The sequence below is a fragment of the Canis lupus genome, chromosome 28 (genome assembly GCF_011100685.1).
Source record: "Canis lupus familiaris isolate Mischka breed German Shepherd chromosome 28, alternate assembly UU_Cfam_GSD_1.0, whole genome shotgun sequence".
NCBI classification, from domain to species: domain Eukaryota; kingdom Metazoa; phylum Chordata; class Mammalia; order Carnivora; family Canidae; genus Canis; species Canis lupus.
The window spans coordinates 966,235-981,572 of NC_049249.1; the positions used below are offsets into that span (position 1 = coordinate 966,235).

Below are 15,338 nucleotides of genomic sequence, written 5' to 3' on the forward strand. Positions count from 1 at the left end.
CAATGCATACCTATGTCTAAATTTCTGCCCCAGATGGAGGGGGAGCAGACAAAGGAAAAGTAGAAGGAAGAACACAGAAGAGGAGCTAACTTGTGGCTATGGCCACTAAGCTGGGGGGTTTGTACAAAAATGACTGCTAAGTGTCAGGAAAATTCTTGGCCTGAGATGAGTCAAAGGTATGGAAATTTCTCCTCACTCATTCATAGGGATGCACTTGCACTTGTGGGACAACTGGGCATTGTGCTATTTCCATTTAGTTTATTTTTTCTATGATGGCTCTCTGGGCCCATTGGAGCAGGATCTCTCAGGGCCATTCTGTGCCTGCCTGGCACAACCCCAGAACAGCTCCAAGCATGGAGGCCCTTGGGAAACATAAAGTTGGGAAGTCCTGGAGTCAATTGGGGACAATGCATAGTGCCAGAGGAATGCTTATCTAAGCTCATGGAAGGTGTGCTTTCCAAAATGAAGAAACCCCAGTCGGATCATTGATCCTAGGCTCTGGGACCTGGTGAGACTGTGATGCAACAGCCAGCAGTGGGCTTTGAGATCAAACCAATCTCAGTTGTCGCAGTAGATGCTCAATAAATACTTTAATTCCTTCACTTAGTTTTAGCATTCCCTGCTATATGTGTAGGCATGTATCTGGAAGAGTTGATTAAAACAGGGGGCTGGCTGTGCTCTCAGACCTCATGCATCTCTCTTCTCCAGTCCTTCTCCCACCAGCCACACTGGATCTTCAGGGGTTTCAGATAAGAAAAGCAATAATGGCCCTCAGCCTTTGGAGGCCTAGGCTAGCCATTGCCCCATGCCTAGAGCAAACTTGATTATTTTCCATTTGGATTACTAAGGGCAATGCCCAATCCCCACAATGAGTGTCAAAAAATACCCCTCTGTTTTTCCGACATTCTAGTGAACATGAACTTCTCATCTCTGATACAAGTGTGCAATCCATTTTGAGAGTTTTCAACTAGCCCAAGAATCTTGGCTTGTGCTGTAGGTTTTTGTATCTTCAACTCCCAGCGTCTGAGAACTGATTTGGCCCCTCTGCAGGCCATTCCTTACATATAGGAAACCAGAACTTTTGGGTACCAGAATTATGCCTAGAATTCCCATGACAATGGCTGCCTCCATAACTGAATTACAAGAAGTTTCTGTGGGCCTGGATCCTAATTGGGAAATACTTGCAAAGCCTGGATGAACCTGGGATCTGTAATCCATCCATGTCTCCTTATGGTACAAGACTAGAACATTCTGATGACAGCATGTGGCATCATCAGATATTCATGGGGTGCAAGATTCTGCAAGCCTCCAGGTGTTTCTCATAGAAAGCCAGCTAGACACTTAGCTAGCTAAGTATCTGGGAGCCAGAAAGCCCCACAATGTGAGACACAGGCAGGCTCTGCTGAGAACTGAGAAGGACGAGTCAGAAGAATAGAAAGAACAGCTAAAGTGACAGGGAAGGCCAGCTGGTTGAGAATGTCCCTGTGAATAAACAAATTCTTACACTCAGAGTTGTCTGTATCCTCTACAAAGGGTTTCAAACAGCTTCAAAATTAAATGCAGAGTACAATGATCATTTAAAAATGATCCCAAAATTCCTTTAAAGGAGAGATCCCAAAATTCGTTTAAAGGTGTCAATCAGGTGACCTAGTTATCTAATTGTCCTGAAACTAAGAAAAAAAATATACTTGCCCTAGATTACATCATATTCCAGTGACAGAAAAATAAGAATCAGGGATTTTTGTTTCTTTTCTTTTTTCCTGGAAAATACTTTCTCTTGGCGCTGAATATCAAATTTGTCCTTGTCTAAAGGATAGTGGGTATCAAAGAAGGCAGTTCCCTTTTTATAAGATGTGAAAAAAGAGCTCTGCAGAATATAATCTTCTATATTAATGCTCTAAAAAAGTAGGGCCCAAACATTTGGACTTCTTCTATACAGACATTTCTTTGGGATGGCAGCATTGTATTTTTCCCAATGGTTATAGTTCATACTAAGCCCAGAGTTTAGAAAACTCAGAGAAATTCAAAGCTTGGATGCCTATCTGGTTCTTCTTTCAAGAATCTCTGTTGTACACAGAAAACGCCTTTATTTTTTTTAATTCTTTATTTAAATTCCATTTACTTAACACAGTGTATTATTAGTTTCAGAGGTAGAGTTTAGTGATTTATCAGTTGCATATAACACTCAGTGCTCGCTATGTCACATATCCTCCTTAATGCTCATCACTCAGTTACCCCAGCCCCTCTCTCCCCACCTCCAGCGACCCTGTTTGTTTTGTAGAGTTGAGTGTATTGTGATTTGCCTCCCTCTCAATTTTCATATTTTTCCTTCCCTTCCCTTATCTTCATCTGTTTTGTTTCTTAAATTCCACATATGAATGAGATCATATGGCATTTGTCTTTCTCTGACTGACTTATTTCACTTAGCATAATCCTCTCTAGTTCCATCTATGTCGTTGCAAATGGCAAGATTTCATTCTTTCTTATGGCTGAGTAATATTCCATCATATATCTGTAGCACATCTTCTTTATCTATTCTTCTGTCAATGGACATCTGGACTCTTTCCATAGTTTTGCTGTTGTGGACATTGCTGCTCTAAACATTGGGGTGCAGGTGCCCCTTAGGATCACTATGTTTGTATCCTTTGGATAAATATCTAGTCACACACACACACACACACACACACACACACACCTTTAAATGGGCTAGAGGCATCCTTCCATAGCTATGGTCTCTGACATCATCTGAAATGTTCCCTTGCTGTGCCATCAAGGCAAAGTGTCCCTGGGCTGGCGTAGGCTGTTAGGTATGAGGTAGAGCTTATATTTGGGACCTGATTGTATCTGGGTACTTGTAATTTCTGAAATGTACCCTCGATTGTATAGCTTACTTAAATATAATGTTTAAAATGAAGTGCATTTTTTGGCATAGAGTTCTACAGTTGAGGGTTGTCAGAGTTCCCTTATAGGAACTCTTTGAAAAATAATGAAAGACAAATAGCTCAGAAAACCAGCCATAGAAGCTATAAATTCCCATAAGATGATGATCATTCAGCACAATCAATCACATGGTCAGGAGCCCCACTGCCAGCAGCATGGAGGCTAAATTTCAAGTACCTCTCTCCTCTCCATGACTGCTCCTTCAGTCCTGCTCTACAGAAATCAACACTGTTGACCAGCAGGGGACTAGTAATTTGTCATATAATGATTGCTTTGATAAAGATGACTTCAGCCTCATCACTGAATGCAGAAACATGCCCCTTGTGCTTCTTTGGGAATACACAACCCCAGGGGCGGGGGGCGAGGGGGAGGTGGCAATTGTAGACACTACAACTGAGACACTACTCAGACCCCAAGGTCTAGAGCATAGTTGCTGGAACCAGAGGTGAACTAAACAACCTGGTGGTATAACCAGTACCCCTGGATTTAGGAACTTTTCACATGGTTGGCGCAACAGGCCATTAGCAGCTGAGCCCAGTGACCTGCAGTGAGCCCTACTTAGGTCATGCATAGACCTTGGTTTTTAACCCTGTTTGTGTTACTCTTATCTCTCTTGCTTATCTCCTCTTTGCTATACCCTTAGCCATGGCCTCAGACTTAATTCTAGGCAGAAGCTGAAATTATGCCTGTCTACACCAAGCCTAGCCCCTTTGTCCTTCCAGCTCCACCATGTCATGTTGCTTCCATGGAGCCAGGAGGTTTTGGTGATTAAAAAGCCCAAAAATATGAAGAGAGTGACTTGCTAGTTCAAGTTCCCCCACCCAACTTGCTACTTGTGCCCAGTCACCACCAGAAAACCTGGAACATGGGTAGAGAAGATGTGCATTTTCTTTTTATTATTATATCATCTTCAAGGACAATTATCAACAATAGATAATTCTAGATTAGTCTGGTGAACTGAGGTTAAGGTACTCTTTCTCCTGAAATGCCTTAGTTCTTCGGGATGGTTGCAGAACTTTAAGCTTGCCATACTCATGAATTAACACTTGGCAGATGTACAAGGATCTGTTTATTGCTGCATCTAGACTGCAAGATTGTTTAAAATTTTTTTTAATTTCAAAATAATAGATTCACAGGAAGTTGCTAAAATAATTCATAGAGTCCCATAGAGCCTTCTCTTAATTTTCCCCAGTGGTTGATACGATAACTATAGTAAGACAATTTCAAAACCGGGAAACTGACATTGATACAATATTTGTGCATATTTCTGTGTCATTTTATCATATGTGTGGATTCTATAACCACCACCACTATAACATGATCAGTTGTTTTTATCACCACAGAGATATGGCTTGTGCTACCATTTTACAGTCCTGCTTACCCTCTACTACAGTGTTAAAGCCTGGCAACCACTAATCTATTTTCCACTGCAATTGTTTTGTGCTTTAGAGAATGGAATCATAAAGTATGTGACCCATAAAGATTGGCCTTTTTTAAAACTCAGAATAACGCTATTGAGATCCACCCACACTGTTGCAAGTATCAATAGTATGTTCCATTTTATTGCTGAGTAGTATTCCATGACCTGGATATACCAGAGTTTGTTTAACCATTTCCCTATTGAGAGAAATTGGTTGTTTCTAGTTTGGGGCCATTACAAAGAAAGAAGATTATTTATACTTAGTGTAATTATTGACATGTTAGAATATGTCATTTTATTATTTGTTTCTCTGTTTATTTTTTCCCTGTTGTTCATGTCTCTGTTTTCTTTTCTTTTCTTTTTGCTTACCTGTGCATTACTGACGAACTTGTTAAAATTCTTTGATTTATCCATAGTACTTTTGAGTATATTTATTTTTGTATAAATTTTAGTCACTTGAGGGATTGCATTATGTGTATGTAACTTACCATAGGCAACTGGCATAGAAATTTTACGTTTGAGTGTAAAGACCATAAGTCTTTTAAGTCTTAAAATCTTCTTTAAAACTTTAATTTTCTATAACTTATATTTGTCATTTTCTTGAGCATTACCTTTATCTACATAAAAATAAACCATATATTTCCCAAAGTCATTTTCACACATAGTCTAAAGCAAAGAGAGGCAAAGTGAATTTAAGAAGCAAGTCAGTATCTTGGCCAGCACCAGAGGGTCTGGCTTCCAGAATGTTCCCCTTACCACTCTCTTTCTTCTAAATGCCTAACCGAGGACTTTTCTTCTTCACAGTCGTTTATTCTTGTTGATTAGTCTTCAAGTTTTTGCCATAAGCTACTCTAGAGAGATGTTGAACGGATCCTGGGAATGGAGACACAAGAGACTGAGGCAATTACTCCAAATCATGGAGGCAAAACACAGCAAGGGTAGAGGTCACACAGGGGTCACCCAGGTCATGCCTGGCTTTCAGAGAGGGCAATGACTTGGTTAACCTAAATAGGGTTTTGGTTCTGTTTAAGGAAAGAGAAATCCCATGATTTTCCTATCAGGTGTTTTTGGGTTTAATACAGTTTTCAGGAAAAAAGTGACTATGTATTTTAAATCATCAAGGAATGTCAACATCAAGCCTTTTCCTTGTTGAAAAAAAAAAAAGAAAGAGAATGTGTAAGATGACACCTAACTTATCTCTACCTCCCCTCTTTGCTTCATCATACTGCCAGGGTTTCCTGGCTAGCAAGATGTCTAACATGGATATATCCTATGGCAAGTCAAAGCCCCTTGCCTGTTTATTTAGCAATCCTGGTGAAGGTAAACACTCTTACAACCCTTTCCTATGATATGACTGTGAGAATGAAAGCCTAATGAGGTACTCAAGATGACAAATAAATGTCATCTTGCACCCCAACCACTCAGTTGGCAGTGAATCCAGCATCAGTGCCTAGAGGATGTTGAGGACCAAGTGCAGTGGAGGAAGTATGGTGTGACAGAGCTGGAGAGGGAGTAGGGGGCAAATCCATGGCCCAGACCAAGATCATACTTAGGGGCATGGAGAGACAGTTCTCGATTCCTCTTCTCTGTTGATCCCTTTGAGTGTCTAAGAGAGGAACACTAATTCTAAAGAAAGGGTGTCTCCAGGAGCTAGGAATGGAAATGAGTGGTATCCACATAGCTGGCCACCACTATCTGTTTGGATCATATTTCCTGTATGGATTCTATACTTCTTAGATGACAGATGAAGTAGCTAAAATAGCAGAATGGCTACCTTAGGGACATGTTCAAGGCCCAATGTACTAGTGGTGGCTCCTGAGTCTAAGGTATGACATTTCATCATGCACTTCACAGATGCGACTGCTTCATTAATCTTGGAGAAGGGCTTCTAATAAATCATTTCAGACATTAAATGAAGGGGAAAATATAAAGGATGATACTCAAAGCTGACCAGGATCAGTAAAACAGATTCTCTAATATGTTACTGGTAAATATATAAATGTATAATCTTGTTGTAAGCTACTTGACAGTATGTATGAAAACTTATTTATAAAAAACATGCTGTTTAGCATATTTGCAATAATGAAGCTACACCAAGAAAATAATGCAACATAGTTTTTAAAGTCTTCATTGTAGGGATGCCTGGGTGGCTCAGCGGTTGAGCATCTGCCTTTGGCTCAGGGTGTGATCCTGGAGTCCCGGGATCGAGTCCCACATCAGGCTCCATGCATGGAGTCTGCTTCTGCCTCTGCCTGTGTCTCTGCCTCTCTCTGTGTCTCTCATGAATAAACAAATAAAATCTTTTTAAAAAAGTCTTCATCGTGTAGGCTTTCCTCACAAAATTCTTTCTGTTAGTGAAAAACTGGCCAACAACTTGAATGCCCAACAGTAACTTACGTGCATTTGTTCAGCTGGCTCACAGATGTTTTAAATTATGGTTATTAAGACCATGTAACAACATGGATTTCAAAGCAGGATAAAAATGAGGTAAACGCTGTAATTTTAACTGCATTTAAAGAAACATAACTAGTAAGTAAATATGTCAATATTATAGCTGGCTCACACTGTAGAATTGTGGATATTTTAAGATGTTATATTTAAAACTATGTTGTGGTTTTGTTATTTTTATAATGGAAAATCTTGAATAAAGGGAATGGCTAAAAAGAGAATTTTGAATCTTCAGAGATGTTAGAGAAAGAATTGTCAAAACTAAGCCTTACAAAGAAAAGCAGTGAGGAGTGAAGAAATGAAGTATGCTGCCTTCTATGGTTTATCATGTGCAAAATAAACAATCTAGTCCCACTGAATTAACAGATCTCCGTGCTTTTCCACTGACCACTACAAAATTTGCCACCAACATAGGAGAGTCTTGATTAGGGAAAAAAAAGGGGCGGGGGTTCCTAAATATATCTTCCTTGATCCTTTGCTTTTAGGCAGTATGAAAGTATGAGTGAGTGTGAATGAATAGTACAAAGAAGATTGTCAGCTACTATAAGAATTGACTCCACAACTGTCATTTCTGCCAGAGATCTAGTGTGACTAGAGACACTGCCCAAAGTAGTATTTCAGCTTTGAGATGCACTGACCTTTAGTTCATACAGACAACTGACTTCTATTGAGTACTTGCTCTGTGTACTATCTGCTTTAGATGCACAACAACCCTTGTAGTTGGGGTTAATATTATTCCCACTTTACAGATGAGGGAACCAAAGCTAAGTAAGATGTCCAGGAAGATGACGAGAAAGAAGCAGAGCTGTCCTGGACCTAGATCTGTCCAGCTCCAGAATCTTTGGTTTTTCTCTATGCCAGGCTAGCCCTGCATACTACTTGGCCCTGATCTCCCAACTTTCTCAGGCAATGACTTTCTGCCCTGTCTTCTTTCAACTGGTCTGCACAGGACAAGGCAAGCTTTACCCCCAGACACAGTCCCTGCATCAGTACAGTGCCTTGTAAGATATTTATTTATTGACTGCACTAACCGATATTTGCACCCATTCTTTCCTTACTTCCCCAAGAGTCTGGAAAAGAATTGGACATAATAAGATGGGAATCCAATCTCATTCATTCACAGCCAGTCAAGAGCTTGTAGATTCAGTCTAGAAAGCTCCTATAACAAACTGTGCATGTGCAGGCAAGAGAAAAAGAGATAATACTGCTTTCAGTGCAAGATATTACCTGCCAACACTTAATGATAATATCTGCCCATCTCTGTGGCCCAGTTTTGTCACCTTTCCAAGACTGAATGTCCATCTGCCATCTTGTCAATCTATGCTCTGAAATTTCAGACCTTCAAAGCATTCCCATAGAATGAGCTCCACATTTGGGAGGTGCTGGTTGGTTCTGAAGTGATGACAGTGTGACTGAGAGTGTGCTGGCAGTATTGGCTGCCCTGGCCATGGGCTGTAGGCAGGAGAATTCTGGGAAGAAGTAGGATGAATGGCCCTTTTCCTTGTGCTTGCACGTGTGGATATGTGCATGCAGAGAAGAGAGAAGAGGCAAAGAACTAAAAACCCTTCAGACAACAAAATGACAAACCAAGGAGGTAGGGAAAGGTATTTTATGAGTTTGGCTGGAAGAGCTATTGCGGGAATAGGAGATCCCAGAATTCCCTGTAGATATAGCCCCCTGCCTTCTTCCCTTCCTCCCTTTTCCCTTCCTGCCTCAGGGTCAGGGTCCCAGGTCACCTCCAATCTTCCTGGGAATCCTTGGCCATGGAGTTGGGAGAGACCAGATTGGAAAAGATGGCCTTTCTTGGAGTTGCTGTGGCCATATTCTTGATTTTGTTCAGCTTGTCCCGGGCCTGTTGGCACTTTTTCAGGCAATTTGAACACAAATCCTTATCCTCTACCAGATATAAGTTGTCCAGCCTCTTGATGGTATCTAGAAATATATCTGACTCCTCTGTCTTGGGAAAAGGGTTTCGCTTTATGTTGAGCTTTTTGAGCTTGGGGAGTTTAGAGATGCTGTTGGGGATGCTGGTCAGCAGGTTGTCATGTAGCCCTACCTCATGAAGCTCCTTCAGAGCACCCAGAGTGGTGGGCACACTGTCCAGATGGTTCAAGCCTAGGTTCAGGGTACGGATATTCTTGAGCTGATTGAGCTCCACAGGCAACCCGTTGGTGGTCAGCCTATTGTTGCTTACATTGAGGTAGAGCAGGGTGGTCATCTGGCCGATGGATTCAGGAAGCTTGTCGATGTAGTTGCTGTGAAGGTCCAGCCACCGCAGGTTCTGGAACTTGGAGATTGATTCAGGGATCTTTCTGATCATATTCCGGCTAAGGTCGAGCTCATCCACATCAGTCAGTCTCAGGATACACTTGGGGAAGTTGGTAATTCCCATCTTGCTCAAGTCAAGGCGTTTTCTCCCATCAAAGGTGATTTTGACACAATTCTTGGCCACATTGAGGGTGATCTTCTTGCCCTTGGGGGCTTTCCCACCCTTGACCATGTTCTTTTAGTAAGGGTGTATGTTTGGAGTGGGTGTTCTGATTGGTTGGTGATCAGTTTGAGGGAAAATCACAAGAAACTGCTAGATATACTCTGACAAGAGAAAATATGTCTCATTAGGAGATGACATGAGGGCACTAGATTCCCCCCACACCCAAATTGTAATGTTTCACTTGCTAATAGTTAAAGGAGAGAAAGAGGACAGTGGACAGAAATTAGGGCTTCAGCAGAAGTAACCTAGTCAAAGATCTTCAGCCAATTCAGGGCTCTCTTCTGGGGTGCAGGGTTGCCTGAAGGATGCTCAGTGCCCCTCTGGCTGTTCCATTCCCTGAGATGAATCTTTTCATTGTCCTAGACTCAAACATACCCACCTCTGCCACCCAGTAGTGTGTGTGTGTGTGTGTGTGTGTGTGTGTGTGTGTGTATTCTTGGCTAGCTCCCTTACAAAATCTAATGTTTCTTTGCAGTTATGCTATGAGTCCCTAGGGTGGGACTACTGAGTTCTCAGAAGCAGCACAGCCTGGATATAAGGGAATAAGATGGTAGTTAAGAATGACTTACATATTCCATCTATCCTCACCTTCCTTCTAGACCCGGAGGTACTAGTCAGGCATTGGCTACTGTCACTGCAGTGCATCAGGGGCAGCACATGAGCATCTTTTGCTCAGCCCACAAGGGGAAGTGAGTGCCTAACACCTTGCTGATGAGTGTGGAGGAGTCAGGATTGAGCTGGGCAGAATTTGAGATAATGCTGTCTTTTCCTACTTCCCATCCCCTACGCTTCCTCTCCCACCATCCTTCATACTGAAAGTCAACTGTAGACACCTCTACACTGATTGGTATGGTATCAGTGAGGACTGCTGCCATATGTAGAAGTAGGACAGACAGAGTCATGGGTAGATTCCGGCCTCAGAGTACTCGGCTTAGAAGTCTAGCTCTGCATTAAATAATTTTCTTAAATTTTCAATGTCATGGTTTTCTCATTTATGAAAACAGCTGTTTTATAGGGCTCTCGGGGAGTGTAAATTAAGCTATAAAATGCTTACAACAGTGCTTGGCACATAGTAAAAGTTTTGATTAATGTTAACTATTAAATATTATTATCAGGAACTTTGCACATATTCCTTTTAATCTTCAACAATCTAGCAAAATCCATAGGATTATCTCCATTGTAAAGAGAAGAAGACTGAGGCTTGAGAGTGAGGAAGGTCTTCATCTAGGAAGAGGATGCAAACTGTCCAGCTCTATTCTAGAGGCTCTTTTCTAAAACTTGGTGCCTCTTGTTTGTTGATTTTCTATTTTGGACCAAGTTCCCACCCTGGACAAAAGTGTGCTCTCGGGAGACAGATGCTTACATTAGCTCCATTTCCCCACAGGGATGAGTGGAAGAGATGCCCTGCAGTTTCTATGCTTCATCATTCAGGCCCTTTATCAGGAACCAACTTTACAAAACACACGAAGCACCAGCAATTGGGCTATGAGTCTCTGTCATCACACGTTTTCCTCATATGCTTTCCTCAGTGTCAAAAGGAAGTAGGTAAAAATTATCTTTCATGTGCTTACTATCAATCCCGCTACTGCCACTCCTAGCTAAGGTCAGAGGGTCCTACCCTATGCAAGTTGTCTTGGATCAGAGCCTCCTGGGATGGAGATCTCCATAGTAAGCCAATGAAAGTATTCTCAGCTCTCAGCAACGCTAATGTTCTTTCAAGAAGGCCTGGAAAGCTGAACCTATTCCTAAGGAACAATGAGCTAACCATATTCAGGCATAATTAGCTGGTAACCAAAGACAGTCCTGTGTTCACCGCTATTAAAGTTTCTATATCATGTAGCTTTGAGGAACCAGAAAAGATAAAGCAGCTTAAAAATGAAAGCTGGGGTCTAGCCACAGCTAAGATGGAATAAGTGCACTCTTCCTTGTCTCATCTATTGAATGCAACTAAGGCCCCAGATAGAACTCCTGGAGTAGCTTTCCAAGGATAAGACGAAGGATAAGGTAAAAAGATATCTGAGGATAAGATGATAAAGAGTATCAGGCAGTTTGGAAAAGTAACTCAAAATGAGACCAATTTTGCAGTAAGTGGTGATGGAAAGATTTCTGAGAAAAGCCCCTTTGTGTCACCAAAATCAAGAAAAGGGGCCTCTTGGAATCAGAGAATGAGGTAGATCCTCTGTTTGTTTTTTCCTTTCTTCACCACCTCAGCCCCAGGCAATCCTATATCACTGGAGTCAGCCAGGCAAGCTGCTAAAACTCTGAGGGAGAAGAACCATTGTCTTCAACCAAACTTCAGTCCCAAGGACTTGAGGTTGCTTTTTTCTCTCTACCCTACTGCCACTTGGCCCTGGAGGCAGAAATAGTAGCAGAAAGTATACAGCAGGTTTAGAAAATAAAAATCCCTAGATTTCTAGCCAGAAAACCAGGGAGGGAGGCCACTCCTAGAGCCACAAAGGGTGATTGTAAAGAGGAAGGGGTTTAATTAAGCTGTATATGAGCTCCTGGACATGCCCTGAGATGTCTATGCATGGATAAAACCCTGAACAGGATCTTTAGTGCCTAATCCCAGACTCTGAACCCAAAAGCGTTGATCATTGAGCTGAGCAGTAGACTACTATATAGGTAGAAGTACTAATTTGAATCACATTGTAAATTCTTTGACAACTGAATGGATATTATAACCATAGTCTACAGAACCTACAGAAGATATGTCAGAACTTATAGCCTGTGATTGCTTCCTAAGATACATATATAAAATACATATATACCAATATCAATATTGATATTGGTCTACTCTAGAAGAAGGAGAGGAAAAAGTTGTGGAGCAGAAAAATATTTGAAGGAAAAATGCATAAAAACCTTTAACTGTTGGTGAAAGATGTAAAAATGACAGATGCAAGAAGCTCAGTGAATTCCAAAGAGGACAAATAAGCTAAAAAAGAAAATCCACACTCAGACACGTAATCAAACTGCTTAAAATTAAAAAGCAAAAAGAAAATTCACCTTTAAAACCTGCTAAAGAAGAATACACATTATCTTCAAGCGCCAGCGATATGGATGGATGCAGTCTTCTCACTGGAAACCATGGAAGCCAGAGGTACTGGAAAAAATATTTTTTCCAAGTGCTGAAAGTAAGAAACTGTCAAACAGACAGTGAATGAAGATATCCCAGATGAATGAAGGAAAAATGAAGACATTCTCAGAAAAATGAAAAATGAAAGTATTTGCCACTTGCTGAGCAAGTACAGGAAATGCTGAGGGAAGTTCTTCAGACGAAAGGGAGATGATATTAGAAAGAAATGTGGAGTTAGGAATAGAGGAAGAGCTAGGGAAATGGTAAACATCTGATAACATAATAGACTATTCTTCTGCTCTTAAGATCTTTAAAATATGTGTAGCAGTTGAAAGCAAAAATTGTAACACTGTATGATGGGGTTACCAATGTATGTAGATGAAATACATAGCACAACTATAACATAATGGGGAGAGTTATTGGGACCTATATGGTAGCTAAGGTTTTTACACTGCTTTGGTAAAATATTAATTCTAAGTAGGCCATGGAAAGTTAAATCACTAAAACATGTGTAGACAGAGAAAAAAAGGAAATATATACATTAAAATGAAACTAAAAAAAAAAGAAAAAAAATCAAATAATCTAAACCAAAATCAAATAATCTAAATCAAATAATATAAATGAAAGTAAGTTAAACTAAAAGAGTGGAAAAGGCATACTATGCAAACACTGAAGGAAACCTGGAGTGGCTTTAACATCAGACAGCATATATTTCAGAGCATGAAAATTTACTTGAGATTAAGAAGAATACTACATAATGATAAAAGATACACTTCACCATGAAAAAATGTGACAAAAGTTAACATCCATGATGGCAAGCCAGTAATATAAAGGCTTTTCCTTAACCTGATTAAAGGCTTACACACACACACACACACACACACACACACACACACACCATATTTGCTGACAGACTAAATATTTCCCGGTAAGTTTGGCAACAAAGCCAGAAGGTGAACTCTCAGTATGCCTATTCAACATCATCTTGGAAATTCTACCCAATGCAATAATGCAAGAAAAATGCATATAGGTAGGAAAGAATGAAATAAACCTTTCCCTACTTACAAATCACCTGCTTGTCCACCTGGAGAGTTCCACAAAATTTAAAAAACACTTTTGGAAGTAATGAGCTAGCAAGGTTGCAGGATGTAAGTTTAACACCTTAGCTAACACACACAGAGAAACCCTTCTATATTCCAGCAATAAACAAATGGAATTTGAAATTTGAAAAATAATAACACTCCAAAAAAAAATCTGTGTATCTCACATAAGTAATGAAAATGTACAGGATTTCTGTGATGAAAATTACAAAACACTGAGGAAATAAAGCAAAGAATATTTAAACAAATGGAGAAATACAGCATATTCATGAGTTGGAAGATTCAATATCATTAAGAGTCAGTTCTATTCACCACCTCACACCAGTGAGAGTGGTGAAAATTAACAAGACAGGAAACCACAAATGTTGGAGAGGATGTGGAGAAAGGGGAACCCTCTTACACTGTTGGTGGGAATGTGAACTGGTGCAGCCACTCTGTAAAAGTGTGTGGAGGTTCCTCAAAGAGTTAAAAATAGACCTGCCCTACGACCCAGCAATGGCACTGCTGGGGATTTACCCCAAAGATACAGATGCAATGAAACGCCGGGACACCTGCACCCCGATGTTTCTAGCAGCAATGTCCACAATAGCCAAACTGTGGAAGGAGCCTCGGTGTCCATCGAAAGATGAATGGATAAAGATGATGTGGTTTATGTCTACAATGGAATATTACTCAGCCATTAGAAACGACAAATACCCACTGTTGCTTCGACATGGATGAAACTGGAGGGTATTATGCTGAGTGAAGTAAGTCAATTGGAAAAGGACAAACATTATATGGTGTCATTCATTTGGGGAATATAAAAAATAGTGAAAGGGAATAAAGGGGAAAGGAGAGAAAATGAATGGGAAATATCAGTGAGGGTGACAGTACATGAGAGACTCCTAACTCTGGGAAACAAACAAGAGGTAGTGGAAAGGGAGGTTGGCAGGGGGATGGGGTGACTTGGTGATGGGCACTGAGGGGCACTTGATGGGATGTGTACTGGGTGTTATGCTATATGTTGGCAAATCGAACTCCAATTTAAAAATATAAAAAAAAAGAGTCCATTCTATTCAAATTGGTATAAAGATCAATGCAAATTCCAGCGGGATTATTTGTATACATGAATGAACAGATTTTAAAATTTATATTGAAAGGAAAAGAAACTAGAAATCCAAAAAATTCTGAAAAAGAAAAATAAAGTTGAGGGATTCACATTTCCAGTTTTAAAATTTACCATGTAATTGTAGCATGTGATGTTGATGAAGGAACACATGCATAGATCAGTGGAATAGAAAGCAGAGTCCATAAATAGAGCCACATAACTATAGCCAAATGGTTAAATGATTTTTGACAAAAGTTCAAACTAAATTCAATGGATAAATAATGAACTTTCCAACAAATGGTGTTGGAACAATTGGTTACCCACTTTTGTATGGGTAACCATACAAATAAGAAGAAGAATCTCAAGCTATTGAAATTAACTCAAATGGACTCAAAATGAATCACAGATATGAACGTAAAGTCTAAAACATGAAACTTCTAAAAGAAAACACACAAGAAAATCTTCATAAGCTGAGTTTGGCAAAAGTGCAATCCATATAAGAAAATAAAATATTGAAAATAAAATAAAATTTCCACTCTGTTAAAAAAATCAGGAATAAAAAGACAAGCTACAGAATGGAAGAAAACATCTGCAAATATATGTCCAACTAAGGACTATTATTTAGAATCTATGAAGAACTCAAGGTCAGCAGTAAGAAGACAAATAACACAATAAAAATAAAATGCCCAAGAGATTTAACAAGACTTTTCACTATAGAAGCTATATGGTGGCAAATAAGCCCACAAAAAGTTGCTCAACATCATTAGTCACTAGAA

The 15,338-nt window shown here is 40.1% G+C and overlaps 2 protein-coding genes across 17 annotated transcripts in view; one reads left to right on the plus strand and one right to left on the minus strand.

Annotated features, from left to right (window-relative positions):
* Positions 1-15,338, plus strand: part of WDFY4 (WDFY family member 4) — a 286,497-nt gene that overhangs the window by 210,535 nt on the left and 60,624 nt on the right. Inside the window, exon 48 of one of the 10 annotated variants that reach the window (XR_005380348.1) lies at positions 10,684-10,844. The exons of 8 other annotated variants lie outside the window; for them this stretch is intronic. Coding sequence is in view for 1 of the 2 variants with exons in the window: in XM_038578030.1 (XP_038433958.1) it covers positions 10,684-10,840 (157 nt within the window). In the remaining variant the exon portion in view is untranslated. The remainder of the gene's footprint in view (positions 1-10,683; positions 10,845-15,338) is intronic. One more of the 10 variants, XM_038578030.1, reaches the window with a different exon arrangement.
* Positions 1-15,338, minus strand: part of LRRC18 (leucine rich repeat containing 18) — a 33,075-nt gene that overhangs the window by 2,315 nt on the left and 15,422 nt on the right. For 4 of the 7 annotated variants that reach the window (XM_038578034.1, XM_038578032.1, XM_038578033.1 and 1 more), the window contains one exon: positions 8,400-9,400. The exons of 2 other annotated variants lie outside the window; for them this stretch is intronic. In XM_038578034.1, coding sequence (XP_038433962.1) covers positions 8,541-9,308 — 768 coding nt within the window. In that variant the 5' untranslated portion in view covers positions 9,309-9,400 and the 3' untranslated portion in view covers positions 8,400-8,540. Of the gene's footprint in view, positions 1-5,116; positions 5,234-8,399; positions 9,401-15,338 lie in introns of those variants that run through there. One more of the 7 variants, XR_005380349.1, reaches the window with a different exon arrangement.